The 22,163-nt window shown below is 38.9% G+C and overlaps 2 protein-coding genes across 7 annotated transcripts in view; one reads left to right on the top strand and one right to left on the bottom strand.

Moving 5' to 3' along the window:
- The window catches only part of ift80 (intraflagellar transport 80), a 97,793-nt gene extending 78,004 nt beyond the window's left edge, over positions 1-19,789 (bottom strand). The window contains exons 1-3 of one of the 4 annotated variants that reach the window (XR_010005028.1): positions 19,345-19,633; positions 12,949-13,055; positions 7,526-7,744 (exon numbers count right to left, since the gene is read on the bottom strand). Coding sequence is in view for 3 of the 4 variants with exons in the window: in XM_062977511.1 (XP_062833581.1) it covers positions 7,526-7,744; positions 12,949-12,988 (259 nt within the window). In the remaining variant the exon portion in view is untranslated. Of the gene's footprint in view, positions 1-7,525; positions 7,745-12,948; positions 13,056-19,344; positions 19,634-19,653 lie in introns of those variants that run through there. The other 3 variants (XM_062977511.1, XM_062977512.1, XM_062977510.1) reach the window with 3 other exon arrangements.
- A 9-nt stretch (positions 19,790-19,798) lies between these two features.
- Positions 19,799-22,163, top strand: part of smc4 (structural maintenance of chromosomes 4) — a 51,377-nt gene continuing 49,012 nt past the window's right edge. For all 3 annotated transcript variants that reach the window (XM_062977506.1, XM_062977509.1, XM_062977508.1), the window contains exon 1: positions 19,799-19,954. The gene's annotated coding sequence lies outside the window, so the exon portion shown is untranslated. The remainder of the gene's footprint in view (positions 19,955-22,163) is intronic.

A 22,163-nucleotide genomic window follows, 5' to 3' on the forward strand; every position in this document is an offset into this window, starting at 1 on the left:
GCTTCTTTTAAATAGGGTGGAAAATTCCCATCCCTAAGAGATGTATTGATAATATGTTCTATTTGAAATCTAATTGCATCTCTTCCCTGGATGACCAGTCAAGAGGGACAGGGATCAAGAAAGCAAGTTGTCCTCCTTACTTGCCCCAGAAGCTTGTTCACATCAACAATATTCACTCATTAAAACTGATCCAGTGTAATTCCACTCACAGAGTTGATGGACACCACAATGTTGACTTCTGATCCAATGAAGGTCTCTAAGGGTCCTTCCACACAGCCATAAAACCCAGAATATCAAGACAGAAAATCCCACAAGATCTGCTTTGAATTGGGATATCTAAGTACACACTGCTATGTATTCAATATCAAATCAGTAAATGTGGGATTTTATTCAGCTGTGTGGAAGGGGCCTAAGTCAGCTCTGAACAGCTCAGCTGGATGCGAACAGTGCAGACAAGAAAACTTTATTTGATGTATCTCCACCTTATAGGGGCAAAGATTTCCTCTATACCATATCTTGTTGCATAAAGGTTAAGTTGTCATCCTTCCCATTTAATTTCCCTGAGGGTCTCTGTATATTAGGTAGCCTGATTTGTAACGGGTCACCTCTATTTTACTCCTTGCTGGCTTTGATTGTACTGGCTTGCTACAATGACTCCTGGACTGGTTGACAACTGCCCTCTTGTTTAATTCTTCATCTTGTTCGACAACTGTGACCAATGTGGACTGAACTGACAACTTGACAAGTTTTGCAATTTGGTTCCTGGATCACTTGCTGACTGTAGCACAGGATGGATTAAAAGCAACTCAAAGGCTGGCATCGTTGGGGCACTAATCCAACAAAACCAGGCTCTGGCTGAACAAGTAAATAAGCTCACTATAGACACAGATTAATCAGTAGCAACCACCACCACCTCCACTGCAGCCTCTTTGGAAAAAAAATCCCAATATGCAAAGAAAAACATATTCCCATGCAATGTTTGCAGGAGCCTCATCCTGCAAAGTACACTGATAGTCATCTACTGTGCTCCAGACCCATGAAAGCACTGAGTTGACACTTGAGATCAAGGACCATTCTGAGAAATTCCGTTCTATTTAAACACGGTGCCTCAACTTTTCTTGGTCCTGAGGATGTCCATATCTCTTGGTTCATGCAAAGGTGTTCTTTGCATCCGAGTTTTGCCAAGAGCATTGCTGACCAGGTTTATACTGCTCAAGACTCAGCAGCAGCAGAAATTCCTGTCATGTTGTAAACCAAATATCAGGACTTCACAGACGTCTTTGATAAAAAGAAGTCAGAGCAGCTGCCATTACTGATCATGTGACTAAGCAATTGACCTAGTCCCGGGTCCCTCATTTCAGCAGGTCACATCTATTCCTTATCAGAACCAGAAACAGCAGCTCTGCAGGACGTCCTGGGGGGCGGGGGGGATCATACATTGTAGGCTCAGCCAACTCTCAACTACTCCAGCTCGGGTCCCTGTCTTTTTTGTGATGAAACAATGTGGAATATTTCCTCTCCATAATGATTATACTGTGTTTGTTTTTTTGGTTATTGTGTATATATTATTATTGGTTTTTGTTATTGTTCTTTGATGTTTCATATTTTGTCATTGTTTTGTATATGATTTTGCTGTAAGCCGCTCCGAGTCCCCTTCGGGGGAGATGGAGGCGGGATATAAATAAAATTATTATTATTGAGCAGGGGTTCTCAAACTGTGCCCTGTGGAGCCCTTGGGGCACCACGGGTGATAGTGAGACTCTGTGGCAACATGCTGCTTCTCTCCTCCTCTTCCTCTTTTCTCTTCCTGAGAAATGCAGGGAAATTAAACTTGCTATTTAGTTATTATTATTAATATTACAACAAAGACTGGATGGCCATCTGTTGAAGGTGCATAGATTGTGTTTTTTTTTTTTGCATGGCAGAAAGGGGTTGGAATGGATAGCCCTGGGGATTATCCATTGAAATACTGCTAAGTTTATGTGGGTTTAAATTGCTCTTCATTTTAAATATTATTTTGTCCTTCCTTCCTTCCCCCCGTTTTTGCACTGTATGAATTATTTCACACAAACACACTTCCATCCATCTGACACTGGCCCAGACCTGATATATATAGGTTATATATAATACATAAACATTTCTTGGAGCTCCATGAGAAACTTTTGCTTTCAAAAGGGCTCCATGGCTAAAAAGGTCTGAGGACCTCTGTCATAGAGAACAAGGTCTGAGGACCCCTGTCATAGAGAACTCAACTGGCTCGTTTACTTAGATTACTTTTTCAAATATTTTCTGAATCAGACAGCTCATCAAAGCCACTCTCCAACATCTGTGGGAAGACCAATTCTTTGTTAAAATAGAACATTGAGTGCTTGACTTCTCTGCAGTGGACCTCCTTGGTCACTGGATCTCTCCAATGGGAGTAATGGATCCTACCAAAACATTAGCCCACATTCTGCAAGGCAAAACTAAATTTTCCTGGGGCCCATTTGCTCAACAAGCCTTACAGAGATTATACTGGAGCCAATTCTGCAATATCCAGACCCCCTTTGTTGTAGAAACTCATGCCACTGATACAGCCATAACTGCAGTGTTCTCCAACCTATAATGTAGGGATACACCTTCTTCCCTGTGCCTACTACTGAAAAAGGCTAACACTAATAGAACAGAATTATATCATTTGAGGAAAGAAACTCCTGGCAATCAAAGCTGCAATCGAGGTATAGAGACATCTACTGGGGAGGAGGGGCACAACTGACCAAAGTCTACAACAGGGGTCCCCAAACTTTTTAAATGGGTCCCTCAGACTGTTGGATAGTTTAAAAAAAACCATGAATAAATTCCTATGCACACTGCACATATCTTATTTTGAAGTAAAAAAAACAAAATAGGAACAAATATAGCCTCAATGTTAATAATCATAATAATAAAAATAATAAAGAGGGTTGGAAGAGACCCCTTGGGCCATTTAATCCAACCCCCTTCTGCCTCTGTGTACCAAAAGCACTAGCAAAGCACTCCTTAATAATTATTAATTAAATAATAATTAAAATACCATTATAAACAAGCAAAGCTTTGGAAGGCGAGCACCGGGGGGAGAGAGGAGGTGGGAAAGGCACAAACCTTTCCCTCCTCCCTCACCCTGTTCGCACCTTCCTCAGTGGCAGCAGGAAAGGTGCACACGAGGTGAGGGAGGAGGGAAAGGTGTGCACTTTTCTCTCCTCCTTCTCACCGCACGCACCTTCCTTGGCAGAGGAGGAGGGAGCCGCCACTGCGGGGGTCAGATAAATGGCTTTGATGGGCTGCATGTGGCTCCCGGGCCGTAGTTTGGGGACCCCTGGTCTACAACCTTGAATACTACCATGCATGGCTCTTTATTCTTCACAATTTTACTCAGTTTCCTACTCAGAACCAGCAAGCTGACCCCTTATTTAGGAAACCAGAATATGCCTCTTTGAAGGGAGAGGAGATCTTTTCTATCATTCTCTAACAAGAATACTTTGTGGTTCACATGTATTCTCCCCACAGTTCAATCAGATTTTTGATCAGCAAAGTTACATTGTGTTTGTGTAAATGCATTCAGGAGAGAAGGAACAGTCACAGTATTCCTTTCAGGCTGGGCTCCTGTACTACTGTGGGTGCTTCTACATGCCTCTAATCTCCCATTGAAAGGAGGTCCTTTCCTTGAAAATCAGCCTGCACTGCTCACTAGGGAATTTTGGTGGCAATGAATCTGGGTGGGATGAATATGAGGATCTGCCATTGTGACAAGGATCAGATAGGAAGACCCACTGGCTTATGGCATTCATTTTTCTGGGCTCTGGAGGATGATCCCTATGGACTATTATGGACATATTTTTATCACATGGTCAAATTACCATTCTTGTAGTTGTGGATTTGTTCTCCAAGATGACACACTTCATTCCCTGTTCTGCTAAGGAAACAGCCTGCTTGGAGGTGCAGCGTATCTTTAACTTTCACTGTCTCTCTGTGGAGATCCCAGGTCACAGCCAGTTCTAGTACAGTTTGCTCCAACCCATTTAAATCCAAGCAAATAAAGAATATATATTCCATTAACTATCATATCATGTCCCCTTTGAACCAAGAATATGTAAGGATTGTCTAAAACAGAGCTTTGTGGAATTATCATTCATGTATAATGGAATTGTATTATGTGGCTTCAATTCATTTCCTATTTATGGTGGCCCTATCAGAGGTTTTTCTCTGTTCACAAGGTGTTTAATACTGTCTTTATCTTCCTCTGGGGTTGAGAGAATGTGACTCGCCCTAGCTCGCCCAGTGGGTTTCATGGCTGAGTGGAGATTCAAATGATGTTATCCTAGTATGCTGATCTAACACTCAACCTATTATACTATATTGGCTTCTTTCATGAGATATCAAACCTTCTTTGAAGTGAGACAATCTAATATTATGTCCTCATAACTCCATAGATGTAAAATGAAATTGAAAAACCATTTCATTCAGTTACTTCGAACAATTGACAGGCTTCTGAAAAATGAGTTTCTGGTGGATTATATACACACCAACCCACCAAAAATTAATGGTACATTAATAGTAGAACAGTTTAATTTTATTTGTTCATTATATGTACATTTATTTTTGTTATTTTTACTTTAAAAATAATGAAAGTTATGTTGTTACTTCCACTTGTTTTAATCTTTCTGTATGCCACCTTAAGAAAAAAGTTCAGTAACTCCCCTAAAATAGAAGATACTAGATCATTCTTGTTTTTAATGCATTTTGCTTATATTTTTTGCCTATGTATATCTTATCTATGTCTTTATGAAATAATGGAATAAGAAATCTAAGCAATGAGTAAGGATAATATTTCTCATCTTGCAACACTGTTATTCCAAGAATAGCTGAGACATGGGAGATACTCAGCTATTATAGAGCCAAGTACCATAAAAGCTTTTCTATGAAATCCTATACTGTGCACAGGCTACTAGTGTGGTTGGTCTTAAATGTGACAATCACAGATGATTAGCCCAGCAAATCTAAAAATTCTACACTACTGCTTTGTTTTTCAAGAGATGTGTTACTCCCGTTAATCAATGAATTATAGCAGCTGTCTAGTTAGATATACTTCAAGACATAATGGTCCCTCTATTACATATGTGGTTAAGCAACAGTCTCAGTGAACAGAGGCAATGTTTTACATGGCTATTAAAATATAATATGTATTCTTACAGAACAGTGTACTCAAGGGAATTCTGGTTGCAGTATTAATAAGAAAGATTAAAATTAGTTTACTGTCATTTAAGAGAGATTCTACTACAGTCCACATTAGCTGAGGTTAGCAGCACAGGACCCATGCAAAAGTTTAAAAACATAACTTTTAAAAATGTGCCCTCGTCCCCTTTCACCGAGAAAACACCTCTAAGAATCTCTAGGTTATTAAGCATGGTTCTATGATCAACTTCCAAAGAACACTGACTACAGGACTGCACTCGAAAGCCTAAGGTTCCCAGAGAAGTGTTCTCTAGGGATTTCTAGCTCCTCCAAGCAGAACCCTATGATGACTTTCCAGTGGACACAAATCTTCATGTTGATATCTAAGAGTGTTAATATCTAAGAGTGCTAGTATAAATAATGTTGTACTGCAATAGCTAGTTTGGGAAAATGTGCAAGAGGAAAAGTCAAAAACTGTTTGCAGTTATACAGCTAGTTTTGAATCAGTTTCAAAATTGGCTGTGCAGCCAGTTACACAAACACAGAATGGCTAAGGGCTATAAAATTATCTAGCTGGATTATGTTTCAATTCTTAATCTCACTTGCACACCTAGAGAAAAAGAACAGAATTTCACTAGTGCACTTATTTCCTTCATTACCATTCCATTTAGTTCCATAAGTTTTTACATTTCATATTTTGATTTTTCCAAAGCTGTCTACTTGCTTCTGCATTCTTCTTTCGCCTCACTACAGTAAAGGATGTTCTTTATATTATAATACAGATGCTTAAAAGTACTTGCTTGATACAGGACAATGTTAATTATAGCCAGTTTCCTATACCCAAAGCATTCAATTTCTATTGGGCACTTCAACATAAATGGTTGATTGTACTGGATCAAAAATGATAATCATTTGCAGTAAGTCCCACACATTTTACATATACCCATGTTTGTTTGGAAGTAAATCAATTTCAACTGGACTCAAAACTGACTTGTTAGTGTGGACCTAACCAAAGTAAATATGTCTACTTCAGCCTATGTCTGCAACTAGAGTATAATCGCAGGATCCAGTATGGTTTAGTTTCTGAAGTGAAGATGGGCATGTATGAGGAAGTGAGCTGTCTGGACACGCTCATTTAAAATAATACTTTTGGGCTAGTTATTGGACGTACATGAGAAAAACAGTCACAGAAAGTGGGATGAATGTATAGGCAGGGGAGGGTTCAGTGCAAATACAACTCTACTGCCATTTTGTCTAGTTTACCCTTAAGGGCTATTCTTCTAGGACACAAAATGAGTCTACATGACAAATCAACAATTGATAAGCCTTTTATTTTTGAAGTTCCAATTTTCTGAATAAATGTTTTATTTAGTAATCTCACAAATGATCCAGCAACACAATCTAAAAATCCAGGGAAAACTGATTAATGCAAATGTTCTGTCCTTTCATTACATATGAGAATATCAACTTCCTAAACAAGGTGTAGAAAATAAAATTCTTAGTATAATCAAGGAATCTTATCTCTTCTCAAAAAACTAATCTACCACACCAGGTTAGATTATGAGATAAATTCATCTGTAGCTAAGAATTGGAACATATTATACTCATTGCATGTCAGACTTCCAATTTGAAGTAATTTTGAAGTAGGTAATGCTTCTTCTATTAACCATGACATCAAAATCTCCAGTTCAGAAACATGTGACACAGTAAGGCATGACACATTAAATAACACGGTAAAATATTTATCATATTCAACGTAGAACAAGTTAACAAGTCTCATTTGTACTGAAAGGGAAGCAACATTTGATGTCTTAATCCAAAAGGAATTGCATTAGTCAAAGAATAAAACTGTAATTTAGGCAGTGCTGTTTAATGCTGCTCTGTATGCACACAATATAGATCCCTTAATTTATCATTTTTGCCACATTGAGTCCTGTTGATTGATATCTTTGATGTGTAGAATCCAAGCCACAGAATTTTTATTTAAATTCCCTATAGCATCCCATCAATTTCATGTTTTAATAGCTGCTCTTAAAATTAACATTTTGTCCTTAAAAAGCATACACAAATAACAACCCCATACCAAACGCATCCCATTAATGACCACTTTACTTTCTGTACTAGGTTACAATCAAGTATTTTTTTGAAAAGACATATGCTTTGAGCTAGTGATAACAAAAGTATAAAAACAAGAAACATAAATGATACGTTCAAAAAGAACCACAACTTAAGTGATTCATGATGCTTCAATGCATGGCATGATACTATCACAGAGCTGCCCATTTATTTACAAAAGTATATACTGAAAGCAGCATCCACTTTCAAGATAACTTACCGTCAGAACTTGTGAGTACAAAACTCTCAGCCTGGGTGTGCCTCTTTCCACCTAAATTTTTGGGAAACCAGTGAAGATCTATGGGGTAGAAGTCATCAGGAAGCTTCACTACTTGTGTTGTTTCACCATTTAATAAGTTCCATTTTATAATCTGGTGGTCATCGCTGCATGAATAGAGTTCATCTGCTGTTGTCCAGCCCACACAGCTAACTAATTCCTTATGTTTTAACTGAATTAAGGAATTCTATTACAGTTTAGTCATAAATATGTGAAAACATACACACAAATATTGCATTTTCATTTATGTAAAAGCAACAGTAGAATTTTTTTTTGCGAAAGACCAAGGAAGCTCCATGTGTGGCTTCTTTAGTTTTCTGCATTTCTAAATCTTTATCTCTGTCTTCTATGACTGAGAAATATTTATACAGCGGACCCTCAGTATCTATTGGGATTTGGTTCCAGGACACCTCCCACAAGCCAAGGACACCAAAATTTGTGGATATTCAAGTCCCACTATATACAAATGTGTAGTAAAGTAACACCCCCTATATAAAATGTCAAAATCAAGAACTGCCTTTTGGATATATATTTATGGCTTGAATATATATATTCAAGCTGTGAATGGTTGAATCAATGGATATGGAGGGCCGATTGTATACCCTTGTTTATACTTCTGTAAAATTTATCATTAAATCTACCTTTTTTCCAAAATATGATAAATGATAAATTAACACATGGGACTAAATAAAATCACATATTAGCCCCACTGAAATCAATGGGATGAACAGGCAACCCCCAAGTTATGAACAAGATAGGTTCTGTAGGTTTGTTTTTAAACTGAATTTGTATGTAAGTCAGAACAAGTGCATCTTTAAAGTGTAATTTCCGCTATATATGCATGTATCTGTGTATACACACACACACACACACTTGCTTTGGATAGCATAGGGAAGGGTTAACACCCCTGTGGTGTTTCTTTTGCTGTCAATACCCCTGTTCAGAGAATTTTACTTTACTTTCTGTTCCTGTGATCACTAGATATTGAAAATTTGGGTTGTTGTAGAAACAAGGATTGGTGAGAATGTTTCAGTGGAGACACCTTTTCCCCATGATAACTCTACCCCTTTTGAGGGGTAGATTTCTCTCACTTTCTGTTGCCTCACCCCCTTCCCACATTCTTAATTATAAGATGTTTGGAAGTTGGATGTTTGCAACTTGGGGACTGCCTGTATACATGGATAACTATAGCATGATTAATTTGGTCTGAATGGAAATCTACTGTAGAAACCAACTATCCAAACTACAATAAGAAAGGTTTTACACTGTGCCCAACTTAACAAAACAATTATTCTATGACAAAATAGTTTGGAAAGTGTATAAAGAAGCTAATTTGTCTGCTGCTAACAGGTTCCCAAGATGGTTGTTACTTACTAAACTCAGGAAATTGAGATTTTATCTTTGTGCCAATTAAGAAGCAACACAGGGACAATGTTTCTAACTTCTTCCGAGAGGGAAAAAATAATGTGTTTTGAAATTCAGAGGGACTCCTGATTATTTGAATTTGCATGTGATACACAGCCTTAGGCACACATTTCTGGTTGGGGGGAAAAACTAAAATGAGAAAGAAAGTAACTCAGTTCACCAATCAGGTTACAATCCTAATATCTGGGCATATTCTGTGTTTCAATTTGGAATAATCAATTTTCTGAAAAGCCCTGCCCAGAGACAATATGGCAAAGGAAGACAACACTGTATCCTGAAGAATGTTTTGAATTGTAGCACCCATGATCCTAATCCAACATAGGCAATGGTCAGGAGTTAAGGAAACTGCAGTTTGAAGCATATAGGTGACTTGCACTATCACTAACAATAACAAGGGGACATTCCGAGTCATTATTTGAAACCATGATTTGAAAGAAATCCAATTTAGTTTGGAATGCTGTCCAATTCAAATGCAAGAGTAAATTATGATGGCATAAACTGAAGGGTATTTAAAACTCTATGGTCCATTCCAAATGGTTCTAATGAGGATATTTTTACTAAAACAATTAGGTTGGATAACCTGAAAGAGTTAGGATGGGTTAGGATGAGCTAAAAGAATGTTTAGCAATGCAGGTTTAGTCAGAAGTGAATGTTAGTGTTTAACCTTTTTTTCGCCTGAATCTTGATGTGTTCGAAAATGTTAGATCTAATGTTAGAAAATAGGATTGCATATTTCTACCATGTAATTAAACGAAATGTGTTTTCTGTAGTACCTTTATATTTCAAATATAGAATATGGTTTTGTGGGTTTACTGCACCTGCAACTTCAAGAGAATCTGTATAACTACATTCTAGCATGTTTGTTTTCTGCCTACTAAAGTTAGGTGGTTGGAAGATATCGTTAACTGAAATGTGGTAAATTTTAGGTCTGTTTGAAACTACAAAAGAACAATAGGACCCTTCTTCATGATGCCGATACACAATTTTAAGGGATTTTATCTATTACAGGTGGTTTTTCTCCTCTCCCATTACCAATCTAAAAGGAGCCATAGTGGCACAATGGATTAAACCCTTGTGCTGGCTAACTGCTGACCTGAATGTTAGCGGTTCAATTCCACGCGATGGAGTGAGCTCCCATTTGTCAGCCTCAGTTTCCCATGTGGGGACATGAGAGAAGCCTTCCAAAGGGTGGTAACACATATGGGCATCCCCTGGGCAATGTCTTTCTCTCACACCAGAAGCAACATGCAGTATGTTCTCAATTCGCTTCTGACATGATTTAAAAAACAATCTAAAACAAAACAATCAGTTTAACCATTTTCTATAATTTTTTTTTGGGGGGGGGGGGGATTCTGAATGCCTGGGCAAGCAAGCTTAAGAAAGTTATAGGGTGGAGCCTTCAGTCACTTCCATAAAGAGAATAGCCTCTCAGATCTATAGGAGACACTCCGTTCCAGCAATGACTCCCTACAGAGGAAGTAGGAGAAAGGAGAAAGCAATTTTCTACTCAGATTTGAAGTCACAAGTAAGACACACACTCAAATGCTTCAGAGGGTTGAAAGAGGAGGGAGGGATTAGCTGAAATTCCCTGCCCTCTTTTCAATAAATGGGTGTTCTACAAGCTTGACACTTTGAAGGAAAGACTCCTGCTACAATGCTTGTTGAGATACATGTAACATTGCTTTACTGCTCTTTACTATAATATCAGAATAACAAATCAGGGCCTGTCCTCAGGTAAACTCCACTCTTGTTATCATAAATATGAATTAGTATTTCTAGGACTGACTATTATCAATATATTTATTAACATCCTGTCTTTTTCCAAGTGTGGGTTCAAGGTGGCTTACAACAGATAGAACTTTTTAAATTTACAAAATACAAAAATCGAAGTAACTGAATGATCAAAAATTAAAACCAGTTAAAACACAATAACTAAAATTGGGAACAAAAAAAACACAAAAAAATCCAGAACATTGTATAGTGGGCCTGGTACAACCAATCCTCAAAAGCTTGTTGAAACAGAAATGTTTCTTTCACTTGTCTACTGAGAGGGTACCAGTCTAACTTCTCTGGGAAGGGAGTTACAGAACCTAGGGATAGCCACTCTATGCCTCTATCTGTAATGCATCTACACTACAGAAATAGTGCAGTTCTACACCACTTTAACTTCCATTGTTCAATGCTATGGAATCTTAGGATATGTAATTTGGTATAGAGCCAGCAGTCTATGGTGGAAAAGTCTAAAGACCTTGTGAAATTATACCTCCCATGATTCCACAGAACTGAAGCCATGGTAGTTAAAGTTGTGTCAGACTGCATTAGTTCTAGAGTGTAGATACACCCTCAGAAAGCCCTCTTTCATGTTTCCATCAGATGTACCTGTGAGTGGTGGGACATGAAGGAAGGCCTTGCAGTGGATTTCGAAATACAAGAGAGAATACATTCCTTTAAATAACCTGAACTCATGCTGTAAATAACCTTTCTGAACAACATTTGTAAAGTGCAATTAGTCTTGAAACATTCTAGAAGTGCAAAATATAGTTAATTTTTCATCATAAAAAGATATACATACAGCACCAAAACATGCATATATATGTTATATTTGAATTCTCACTGAATTTCCAGGATACCCTGATCTAAAAATGGAAGGCTTTGTTAGCCGCTTATCTTATATTCTGCCAGACAACAGAAACTTTTTTCATTCCAGCTAGCCTTCAATTTACTATGTAGTTAATTTCCTGTCTTATATCTCCCTATGAACTTGGCTGTTCCATCATTTTTCTGTCTTTGTGGAATGTTATTGTATTTACAATTGGCCTTAATTGATGTAGGATACATTGCATGGTGTGCAAGGGTTAAAACAGGTAAATTAAACAAGCAAAAAAAATTCTGGTTATGATGGGTAGACTAAATAGATCTAATGAGCTAAGTCAGACATAAAACCTGACTATGTATAACAGAACATAACAAACAGATTATGAAATTATGAAACAATTACATTAAAATGGGTAAACAGAAATTATATATTTTCTATCAGTAGTGGGCCAAGGAAACCCCTCACCTAATTCTGGCAACCAACTTTTTAAATAAAAAAATCCAGTTTTTTTTAAGAACAAGGCATGCAGGGAATACACAAGGAATTCTTCAAGACAAATGCAACTTTTTCAAATCATGTATTGCCCAAATGCTTTCTTTATGGTCCTTCAAATTCTAAATTTCTTTCATTTAATAATGATGAATATAAGTGTCTCAAGTCATGAGAATGTAGGTTAACAGAAAAAGTCAGAACGCAAGACCAGGTTGTAAAGGGGGAATCTGTACATTGTGTGAATTTGATAAAATAGCTATCTGTTTTGCTTTTACAATAATTACCAACACCTCAAGAGTTTCTCTTATGGTGCAAGAAATAATAAATTTACATTCAAACCAACCTGTACCAAAAATCAACAGGATTACTCCAGAGTACATAGCGTGAGGACAGTAACTCCTGCAGGGAGCAGTACACAGGACACTTAAGTCCACACGTGGCCTTTTTTATCCAAAAGGGTAAACCCAAAGAGACCCACCTGGTCAACTAAGAGGCCTTGCTTTATATGTGATCATGGAAACCTTACTTGTTGGAAATTCCTTTTCATTAGATTTATTTAAAATGATTTTAGGGTATTATTTTGTCGTAATCTGTGAGTCACCTCAGGTCACATATTGCGAGAAAGGCAGGATATAAAGTAAATAGATATGTTTTAAGTTGAGATGTTATGGTTTCTAATACCTGTAAATTCAATTACCAAAGGCTTCAAGTTGTGGGGAGAAAAATTAATCACTCAAGCTGCCTTCTGCTCCTACAATGATGCAACTCATATTTTGATACATTTCCACTCTAACAAGCACTGGGTGATACAGTCACCTTTGCTTACAACATTGTGTCTGAGACGAACAAAGGATATGCTTTGGTTCCTTTAACAGAGAAATCTTTAATCTCATTTTTGATTGGTTTTCTGGTGTCAAAGATCCAGCTGATGCATTGATAAAGAGGTCTTCTTGATTACACCTATGAATATTAAAAAAAAGGTTAGCAGCCAGTATTAACATTTAGTTCTAACGACAACAAGCACACATTAACTGATTAACACACCTTCAGGCTCAAAGTAGTAATGTCACACATAGTAAATCTATAGCTTTCTTTCCTATCTACCGTATGTATTCCAACAAAGCTGATGAACTTCTGAATAGCTGTCTAGAGATAGATAACAATTATATGATCAAGCAGGAACTTTTGTCCCCTTTGGATGTTGCTAGACTCCGTAATCCATCAATGTTGGTTCTGCTGGAGAGGGCTGATGGGAGCTGCAATATATGTAGGGTCTGAAATTGATCACTGATGGCATGGAGGCCGAGAATTGGTTTCCCGTGGAATCAAACTACGTATAAAGATCACATTCATAGTGTGGGGTCCTCCTGGACTTAACTCTATGAAAACAAGAATGGTGCTCATGATCGTTCTTTATCGACTCAACAATCATTCCAACTGTGGTACATTTACTGAGTTTGTTACACACATTAGTTGCTGATATACTATTTATATGCATGTTTGAGTAGTGTACCACACTGTCCATGAGGCTACCTTTTTCAAGATGGTCTGGAACAGTAGTTTTCAACCTGTGGGTCCCCAGGGGTTTTGGCCTACAACTCCCAGAAATGCCAGGCAGTTTACCAGCTGTTAAGATTTCTGGGAGTTGAGGGCCAAAACATCTGGGGACCCACTGGTTGAGAAACTGCAGCTAGTAAACAATGTAGCCATTACTATACTGAGTATTCGTGCGGCCTGCCATGTTATATTGCTTTTTGGATTTTGTGTTGTACTGTATATGATCCTTTATTGTATTGCTGTAATTGTATTATGATATGTTGTTTTTATATTTTGTTATATTGTATTTTTCCCGGGCATGGCCCCATGTAAGCCGCCCCGAGTCCCCATTGGGGAGATGGTGGCGGGGTATAAATAAAGTTTTATTATTATTATTATACTGGTGGCATGTTCTCAATATCTAATCATTTAGAAGATACACTTCTACACTCTCTAGATAACAAAGATTTCATTTGTTATGCTGCATTTTATAGCAGTGAAGGTATACCAAGCTTTCCCAAATTATCTGATTATGCTGGTTTCATAGATACTTTCTAAAAGTCACAATTTTCTTTAGTTTCTGTTATTCGATTCAGTTGTAGAAAATCATATTGCATCAGGTGTAATACCATGTTTACCCGAAAATAAGACAGTGTCTTATATTAATTTTTGCTCCCAAAGATGCGCTAGGTCTTATTTTCTGGGGATGTCTTATTTTAGGGGAAACAGGGTAGTAGCTACTAACATTTCTTTGGAGGCTTTTAAGCAGAGGCTGGATAGCCATATGTCGGGGGTGCTTTGAATTTCCTGCTTCTTAGCGGGGGGTTGGACTAGATGGCCCATGAGGCCTCTTCCAACTCTACTAGACTATGATTCTATGATTCTATTTTATATGCATTGCTTATACAGCTGTTGACTGTATACCTTTTTGGAACTAGTCTTTGTAAGATGGCTCATGTGAGTAAAACATAATGAAATAAAACCAAATTGCAATAAAATGAGACAGTAATACAAAAATAATTTAAACAAATAGTTTTTCAGATTATACAATTTACAAGGAAGAAACGTTATCAGTAACTTTTCCCCCCCTTTAGAACAGGCATGGACAAACTTTGACCCTCCAGGTGGTTTGGACTTCAACTCCCAAAATTCTTAAAAGCCTGTTGGGAATTGTGGGAGTTGAAGTCCAAAATACCCAGATGGCCGAAGTTTGCCCATGCCTGCTCTAGAACCTTTGAAACTGAAAACAAATCTTTAGTGCAAGCCTTCATGGATTCAAAAGTACTACAGGATTTTTTTTTACATCTTTGTATGCTGAAACAAACTAACATATCTGTCTCTGAATATTTCATAAATTCTATGAATATGCAGATACAATATCCAGAAAAGGGGACCTGAAATATGTAAAATTTTAAAACCCATTTGAGCATTGGCAGGTTTGAGTCCATAAAGCCTCAGTGGGAGGAAGTTCCATGGCCTGGGACCAATTAATGAAAAGACCCTATTGCTTGTGCCTGTCAACCATGTATTCTTGGAAAGGAAATATAGCAGCTTCCTGTACAGGAGTATTAGTGTAGATGGTCTATCCAGAACCATGAAACAAAACAGTACATGGATTCAGACCTGAAAAATGCCAACAACCATTACAATTGAAATAGCAGTGCAAATGTTGCTTACTAAAGAATCCGTAGAAATAATGCACTTTAGATAAATTCTTGAACAACCAGAATTCCTGTTGATGTTAATGAACACATGCTTATTCAGAAGGGAATATACCATTATTCATGGCATATGTCCTCTAACCTCTTGAGATTTCTGCAACAAAAGAATTACAACCCACCCATATATTTGCTATTTAGAGGCTAATTCAAGCCTTTAAGCAGACATAATCTTTGTGCACACCACTTTGCTTTGCCCTAGACTGAATACATATTTCTCATTTATTTCTTCGTAACTATAGAAAAAAAACCAAAATTAAGATTAATTTTAAAATACTCTCTCATTGAAGATATAGTTTTTACTCTAAATGTATGTATGCATCTCCTAAATTCCACATCGTGATGTTATGCTGCATTTTTAGTTTTTGAATGAACTCGCCCACATTTAAATAAACACACAATACATTCTGGGACAGGACAGCACATCTTTTTTAAAAAGGAAAAAGCAAAAGTAGGCTCAAGCCCAGGCTAATTTAAAAGACAGGTGTTCTGTTTTGGCAAATGATTTTTATATATACTGAAGAGAGATCCAGTATTCTATCCAACTGCAAACAATGAGGAGGGGAAATTCTATTTCTAAACACTAGTGAGTGTACAGTGAAGTCAAAACTTTATTAGAGCCTTCTGTTTAGATCTGCATTTTATAATAAAGTATTATATTTCCCTCTGAACAAAGAAATATGGGTTATGTAAATGTGGCAAAATATGAATGTTCACCTGAAGCCCGTTTGTAGTTTCATGTTTTCAAATTCCCTACTTTATTCCAAAGAAATGTACAGATGGAAATTCTAATTGTAAATATACCATGCTTCAAGAAATGTAATGACAGCCTCTGGAAAAGAATATCCAGTTCTCCCACTGCTATTATAAATGTGTACAGCTTGCATCTCTTACAGTTCAGATACATGCATACTACTAAATCCAGTAACACATGTGAGTGCGAAGGGCTGTAAGGATTTTTCATCTTATCAAAGAAATAACATCTATAAATAAAAAGATGCTGCAGGGAAGGCAGCACTGAACCTTTTCTGCTTTATTGTATTATGGAATTTCATTTCAAACCCCACAAAACTCCAACAACACAGACCACAACCCAAGTTCATTTCCCCCCAACTTTTTCATTTTCTATTATTTGAAACTTGCTCTGAGTCTTTAGAGAAAGTTATTAGCTTAAAAGCAAATGAACAAGAAAGCAGGAGCACAGTTTAGAGATAAACGGTTGCTTTCTCATCAACACAGACCTATTTTAACGTTAAGTCCCCAAAACACCAAATGATCCAATAAGCACTGGTAGGACTTTTAAGCTCCAAATGTTTAAGATGGCAGATGATGTGGCCACAGTACAGGTGAGCAGTTTTTGTAGGATAGCTGTTTGAACAACCTATCCAACTAGGGAAGGCAGCAGAAAAGAAATGGATGTATACATGCTAAGCTCAGCAATTTTTCTATTAGACTACTTTGCTCTGGAAAGGGAGCACCAATCATTTTCCATCTAGCCTGCCTTACCTTCCTATGTCTCACCTCTTTGCTATCTCTCATAAAGCTGGAAGGGTCTCCAAGGGCCATCCAGTCCAATCCCATTCTGACACGAAGAAATATACAACTAAAACATTTCCAACAGATGTCCATCCGGCCTCTGCTTAAAAACCACAAGAGAAGGAGGGTCCAACACGATGCAAAACAGCATATTCCACTGCTGAACAGCTCTTACCATCAGGTAATTCTTTGTAATGTTTAGGTGGATTCTCTTTTCCTGCATTTTGAAACCATTGCTCCATGTCCTGCCCAGCATTAGCAGAAAACAAGCTTGTCCCCTGCTCAACGTGACATTCTTTCAAATATTTAAACACAGCTATCATGTCACCTCTTAAAACTCTTCTTCACTTGGCTCCCTATGTTTTTCCTCTTAGGGCTTGTGCTCTAGACCTTTCCCATTGCCATTCCCTTAGGAAAGAAGGACAGAGTGATGGCACTCAGCTGAAAGGGTAAACTGAGAGGAACTGGGAGTCCACTCATGGGTGAAAAATGTGGCTCTGGCAGGACTCAAACCTACAACTTTTGAAATGACTGGATTAAAATTGCAGGAAAAGAGATTCCACCTAAACATTGATGGTAAGGCAGTGGAATATGCTGCTGCCTGGGAGTATGGTGGAGGTCTCCTTCTCTGGGGGTTTTAAGCAGAGGATGGATTGCCATCTGTTGGGACGGCTTTGATTGTGTGTTACTGAACAGCAGAAGCTTGGACTGGATGGCCCTTGGGATTCTCTTCCAACTCTGAGATTCTATTCTATGACAATGCCAATGAGATATAATGCACCCTCTCACGACTTTTCCATCAAGCACTATGATAGCTGTTGAGACAGACAGTCTGACTGGATAATGCAACAGGAAATAGAACACCTTGCCTTAAAGAGCCCTATCGTACAACTATTGTCTGTCAAAACTGTCAACTGGTCACAGAGGAGGTACTCTCCTATCACACCTAGGAACACAAAATAACAAGATCCTAATCCAAAAAATAGTAATGTACCACCATGTATGTATATATCTTCCATGTTACCTGTCAAATTATGATGACTATGAATTTCACAGAGTGTTCCTAGGGAAGTTAAACAGCCAGAAGTGCTTTGGTCTGAGGAAAAGAGGCAAAAGCCTCATTTTCTGCTGCTCTAGAGCAGGCATAGGCCAACTTGGGCCCTCCAGGTGGTTTGGACTTCAACTCCCATAATTCCTAACAGCCTGCCGGCTGGGTTGATATAAGTGCTCTGGGCTATATGGCCATGTTCCAGTAGCATTCTTTCCTGACATTTTACCTACATCTGTAGCAGGCATCCTCAAAGGTTGTGAGGTCTATTGGAAACTAGTCAAGTGTTGTTTATATATCTGTGGAATGTTCAAGGTGGAAGAAAGAACTCTTGTCTGTTTGAGGCAGGTGTGAATGTTTCAATTAGCCATCTTGATTAGTATTGAATAGCCTTTTAGCTTCAAGGTCTGGCTGCTTACTGCCTGGGGGAATCCTTTGTTGGGAGGTGTTAGCTGGTCCTGATTGATTCATGTCTGGAATTCCTCTGTTTTCTGATTGTTGATCTTTGTTTACTGTCTGATTTTAGATTTTTTAAATACTGGTAGCCAGATTTTTGTTCATTTTCATGATTTTCTCCTTTCTCTTTTAATTGTGCACATGCTTGTGGACAAATCTACATAGGGACCAACAAATGCAGGAATCAAGGAACATAAAAGGCACTGCAGACTAATCCAACCAGAGAAGTCAGCAATAGCAGAGCACTTGATTAACCAACTTGGACACAACATATTATTTGAGAGCACAGAAATGCTGGACCACTCTAACAACCACCATATCAGACTATACAAAGAAGCCACTAAAATCAACAAGCATGTGGACAATTTCAACAGAAAGGAGGAAACTATGAAAATGAACAAAATCTGGCTACCAGTATTTAAAAACTCTAAAACCAGGACAGTAAATAAAGAACAACACTCAGAAAACAGAGGAATTCCAGGCAGGAAACAATCAGGGTCAGCTAACACCTCCCAACAAAGGATACCTCCATGCAGTAATCTGCCAATTGGATCAAAGTGGCCAATTGAAATATTAACACCTGCCTTGGGCAGAGAAGAGTTCTTTCTCTCGCCCTGGACATTCCACAAATATATAAATTCAACTTGACTAGTTTCCAACCTCTGAGGATGCTTGTCATAGATGCCGACGAAACGTCAGGAGAGAATACTTCTGGAACATAGCCATACAGCTTGAAAAACTCACAGTAACCCAACATTTCCCTACTTTAGTTCTATCTGCCTAAGCCAGGCATGGGCCAACTTGGGCCCTCCAGGTGTTTTGGACTGCAACTCCCACAATTCCTAACAGCCGGTAGGTTAGGAGTTGTGGGAGTTGTAGTACAAAACACCTGGAGGGCCTAAGTTGGCCTATGCCTGGCCTCAGCCCTGAAGACCCCCAAAGTCCTCTCACTTACCTGTAGGAACCGCAGAGCAGGAAGAAGCCAAGCGGGGAAAAGCCCTATTGCTGCCACTTCAGCTCGCGCCCAAAGCCCTCCGCAAATGCATCCGCGAGCCTGTGTTGCCGACGCCGCTCGGTCTCTATAGCGACTTCTCGCGAGATTTCCTCTTTCGACTCGCTTTGCTCCTTCCCAGCCCCCCTCCCACACCCGTCGTGACGTCAGGGCGCCGACCTGTCAATTTTTTTTTCTTTATATCGACCAAAACAACCCATACATTTTAAATTTATTTAATGTATTTTAAATAAGTAATTAAAATAATAATACCTGCTCTAATTGAAAGCAACCCAATCCCCGCCTTGGCCTCAGAAGCGGCTGGAATCCCTCCCTTTCTAACTTTCGCGAACGGGGAAACAAGATGGCGGCGCTTCATCTCCCTTCCTTCTTCTTTCGCCTCCTTTCAAACCTGGGGAAGCCCCGCCCCTTTTCTTTTTCCCCCAGCATGCTTTGCGCATTTCTAACGAATTTCTGTACGAGTTTGCCGTTTGGGCGCCATTTTCGAGTGTAGAAGCCGCCAAGGCTGCAGGCAGGAAGCAGTGGCTGCCTCTCTGAGGGGAGAAGGAAAACGGTAAGCGGGCTTTGGAGCGGGGGGAAAAAAAGCCCCACGCTTTTTAAAAAAATCACTATTATTAATATTGTGCATACTATTATGATGATGATTATTTGCTTTATCTTGAGGAGATATTTGAGGAATTTCTTCCACCAGAGGGGAGAAACTTTCTCAGTCAATGGACTCATCGCCTGTTACTTCTCTGTGTGGTTGAAGGGAAAAATAGGAAGATGATTATTATGATTATAATTACTACCAATAATTATAATATATATTATTATTATTAGAGTAGATAAGGTGTTGTTTTCTCAGAATTTAAAAGAAGAAAAAGGCGGCATTCTTTAATTTCCCTTTTTCCCCGCCACAATTTGCATTGGATTCCTGCTTCTATCTATTTATAGAATTTGGGATCCTTACGCTTTTTTTAAGGCTGTCACAGGAAAGGTGTCTACGCTAATCATTTTTATTTAATTTTTAAAAATATTTTATTATTTTTATGGAAATTAATTTTTTTCCGTGTAAAAGCGACTTAAGAAACTGAGTTCCTTCAGGGAGAAGGGCGGAATAGAAATGAAGTTTTATTATTATTATCTGTAGTGAAAGAATTGGCCGTCTGCAAGGACGTTGCCCAGGGAACGTCCGGGTGTTTTGATGTTTTTACCGTCCTTGTGGGTGACTTCTCTCATGTCCCCGCATGGGGAGTTGGAGCTGAAAGGGGGAGCTCACCCGCGCTCTCCTCGGATTGGATTCGAACCGGCAACTTTCAGGTCAGCAACCCAACCTTCAAGTCAGTAGTCTTGCCGGCACAAGGGTTTAACCCATTACTCCACCGGGGGCTCCTATGAAAATTAATGAGACTTGTTCAGCAGAGAAAGGGGAAAAAATCGTTTCAACTGATGGTAATGGAAAGGCGACGGAAAAGGCGCCTCCAAGGAAGGATCTGCACTGCCAAATAATACAATTCGAACTAAGCTGCGTTGTGTGGATCTATCAGTCATAGGCAAACTTCGGCTCTCCAGTTGGTTTGGACTTCAAGTCCCAGACAGCTCAGCCAGTTTACCAGCTGGTAGGACTTGGTGGGAGTTGAAGTTCGAAACACCTGGAAGGGCGAAGTTTGCCCATGCCTGGTCTATACCAAGTATGGGCAAACTTTGGCTCACCAGGTGTTTTGGACTGCAACTCCCACAATTCCTGGGAGTCCAGTAGCCTGTTAGGAATTGTGGGAGTTGTAGTCCAACTGGAGGGCCAAAGTTTGCCCCATACTTGGTATACACTAAGTAGCTAAGAGCCGTGGTGGTGCAATGGGCTAAACCCTTGTGTCAGCTGGACTGCTGACCTAAAGTTTGGGTTGCTGACCAGGCAACATCTCTGTAAACAGCCAATTATCTCACAAGAAGCAACTTGCACTATGTTCTCAAGTCACTTCTGACACAATAAAATAAAAACCTGTCAATCATAAGTAGGATAGAAAAAGCTCTTTCTTTTTTAAATCTTAGCAAATGGGCAGTTCTCTTTTGGAGGAGGGCAGGGGGGGTCAATCTCTAAAGTATCCTGTACCCAAACAACTTTAGTTTTTGTAGTTGATCACCACCAGCTTTAACTGTATACTGACACAAACCTTCACTGAATTCAGAAGTTGTAAATGTTTTTGACTAAGTGGATACACAGTATGTTCTCAAGTTGTTTCTGATGCAATTAAAAAAAAACCAAGCATGGGAAAACTTCAGCCCTCCAGGTGTTTTGGACTACACCTCCCACAATTCCTAACAGCTGTTAGGAATTGTGGGAGTTGCAGAAGAAAACACCTGGAGGGCCAAAGTTTGCCTGTGCCTGGTCTACAGTAAGTGCTTTTGGCAAAAATTCGAACCCCTTTCAATAAAGCTACAAACGGGGTTGGGGTGGGAGAGAGTGGGGAGATGATGGATTTATGGAGGGTAAAAGTCTTGACTAGTTTATGAGGATGCCTAACTTTTCACAATTCTTGTGGCATAAAACGACGCCCTTTTAAGAGCCTGCTTCCTTTGAGAGCCCTCAAAAGCAAACCTTGGTTCCTTCAGTCAAATTCTTTCGGAGTATACGAAGCTATGAATGTCAGCAAAATAGAACAGTTACAATACTTTCCCCTAAGTGCACCGTTATCTTAAACGACATGCTAGTAGTCGCTGCCACTCCCAAATGGGGTCGACACTCATCCAGAACTACAGAATGAGATCTTTTTTTACTTGAT

This window comes from Anolis carolinensis, chromosome 3 (assembly GCF_035594765.1).
Source record: "Anolis carolinensis isolate JA03-04 chromosome 3, rAnoCar3.1.pri, whole genome shotgun sequence".
NCBI classification, from domain to species: domain Eukaryota; kingdom Metazoa; phylum Chordata; class Lepidosauria; order Squamata; family Dactyloidae; genus Anolis; species Anolis carolinensis.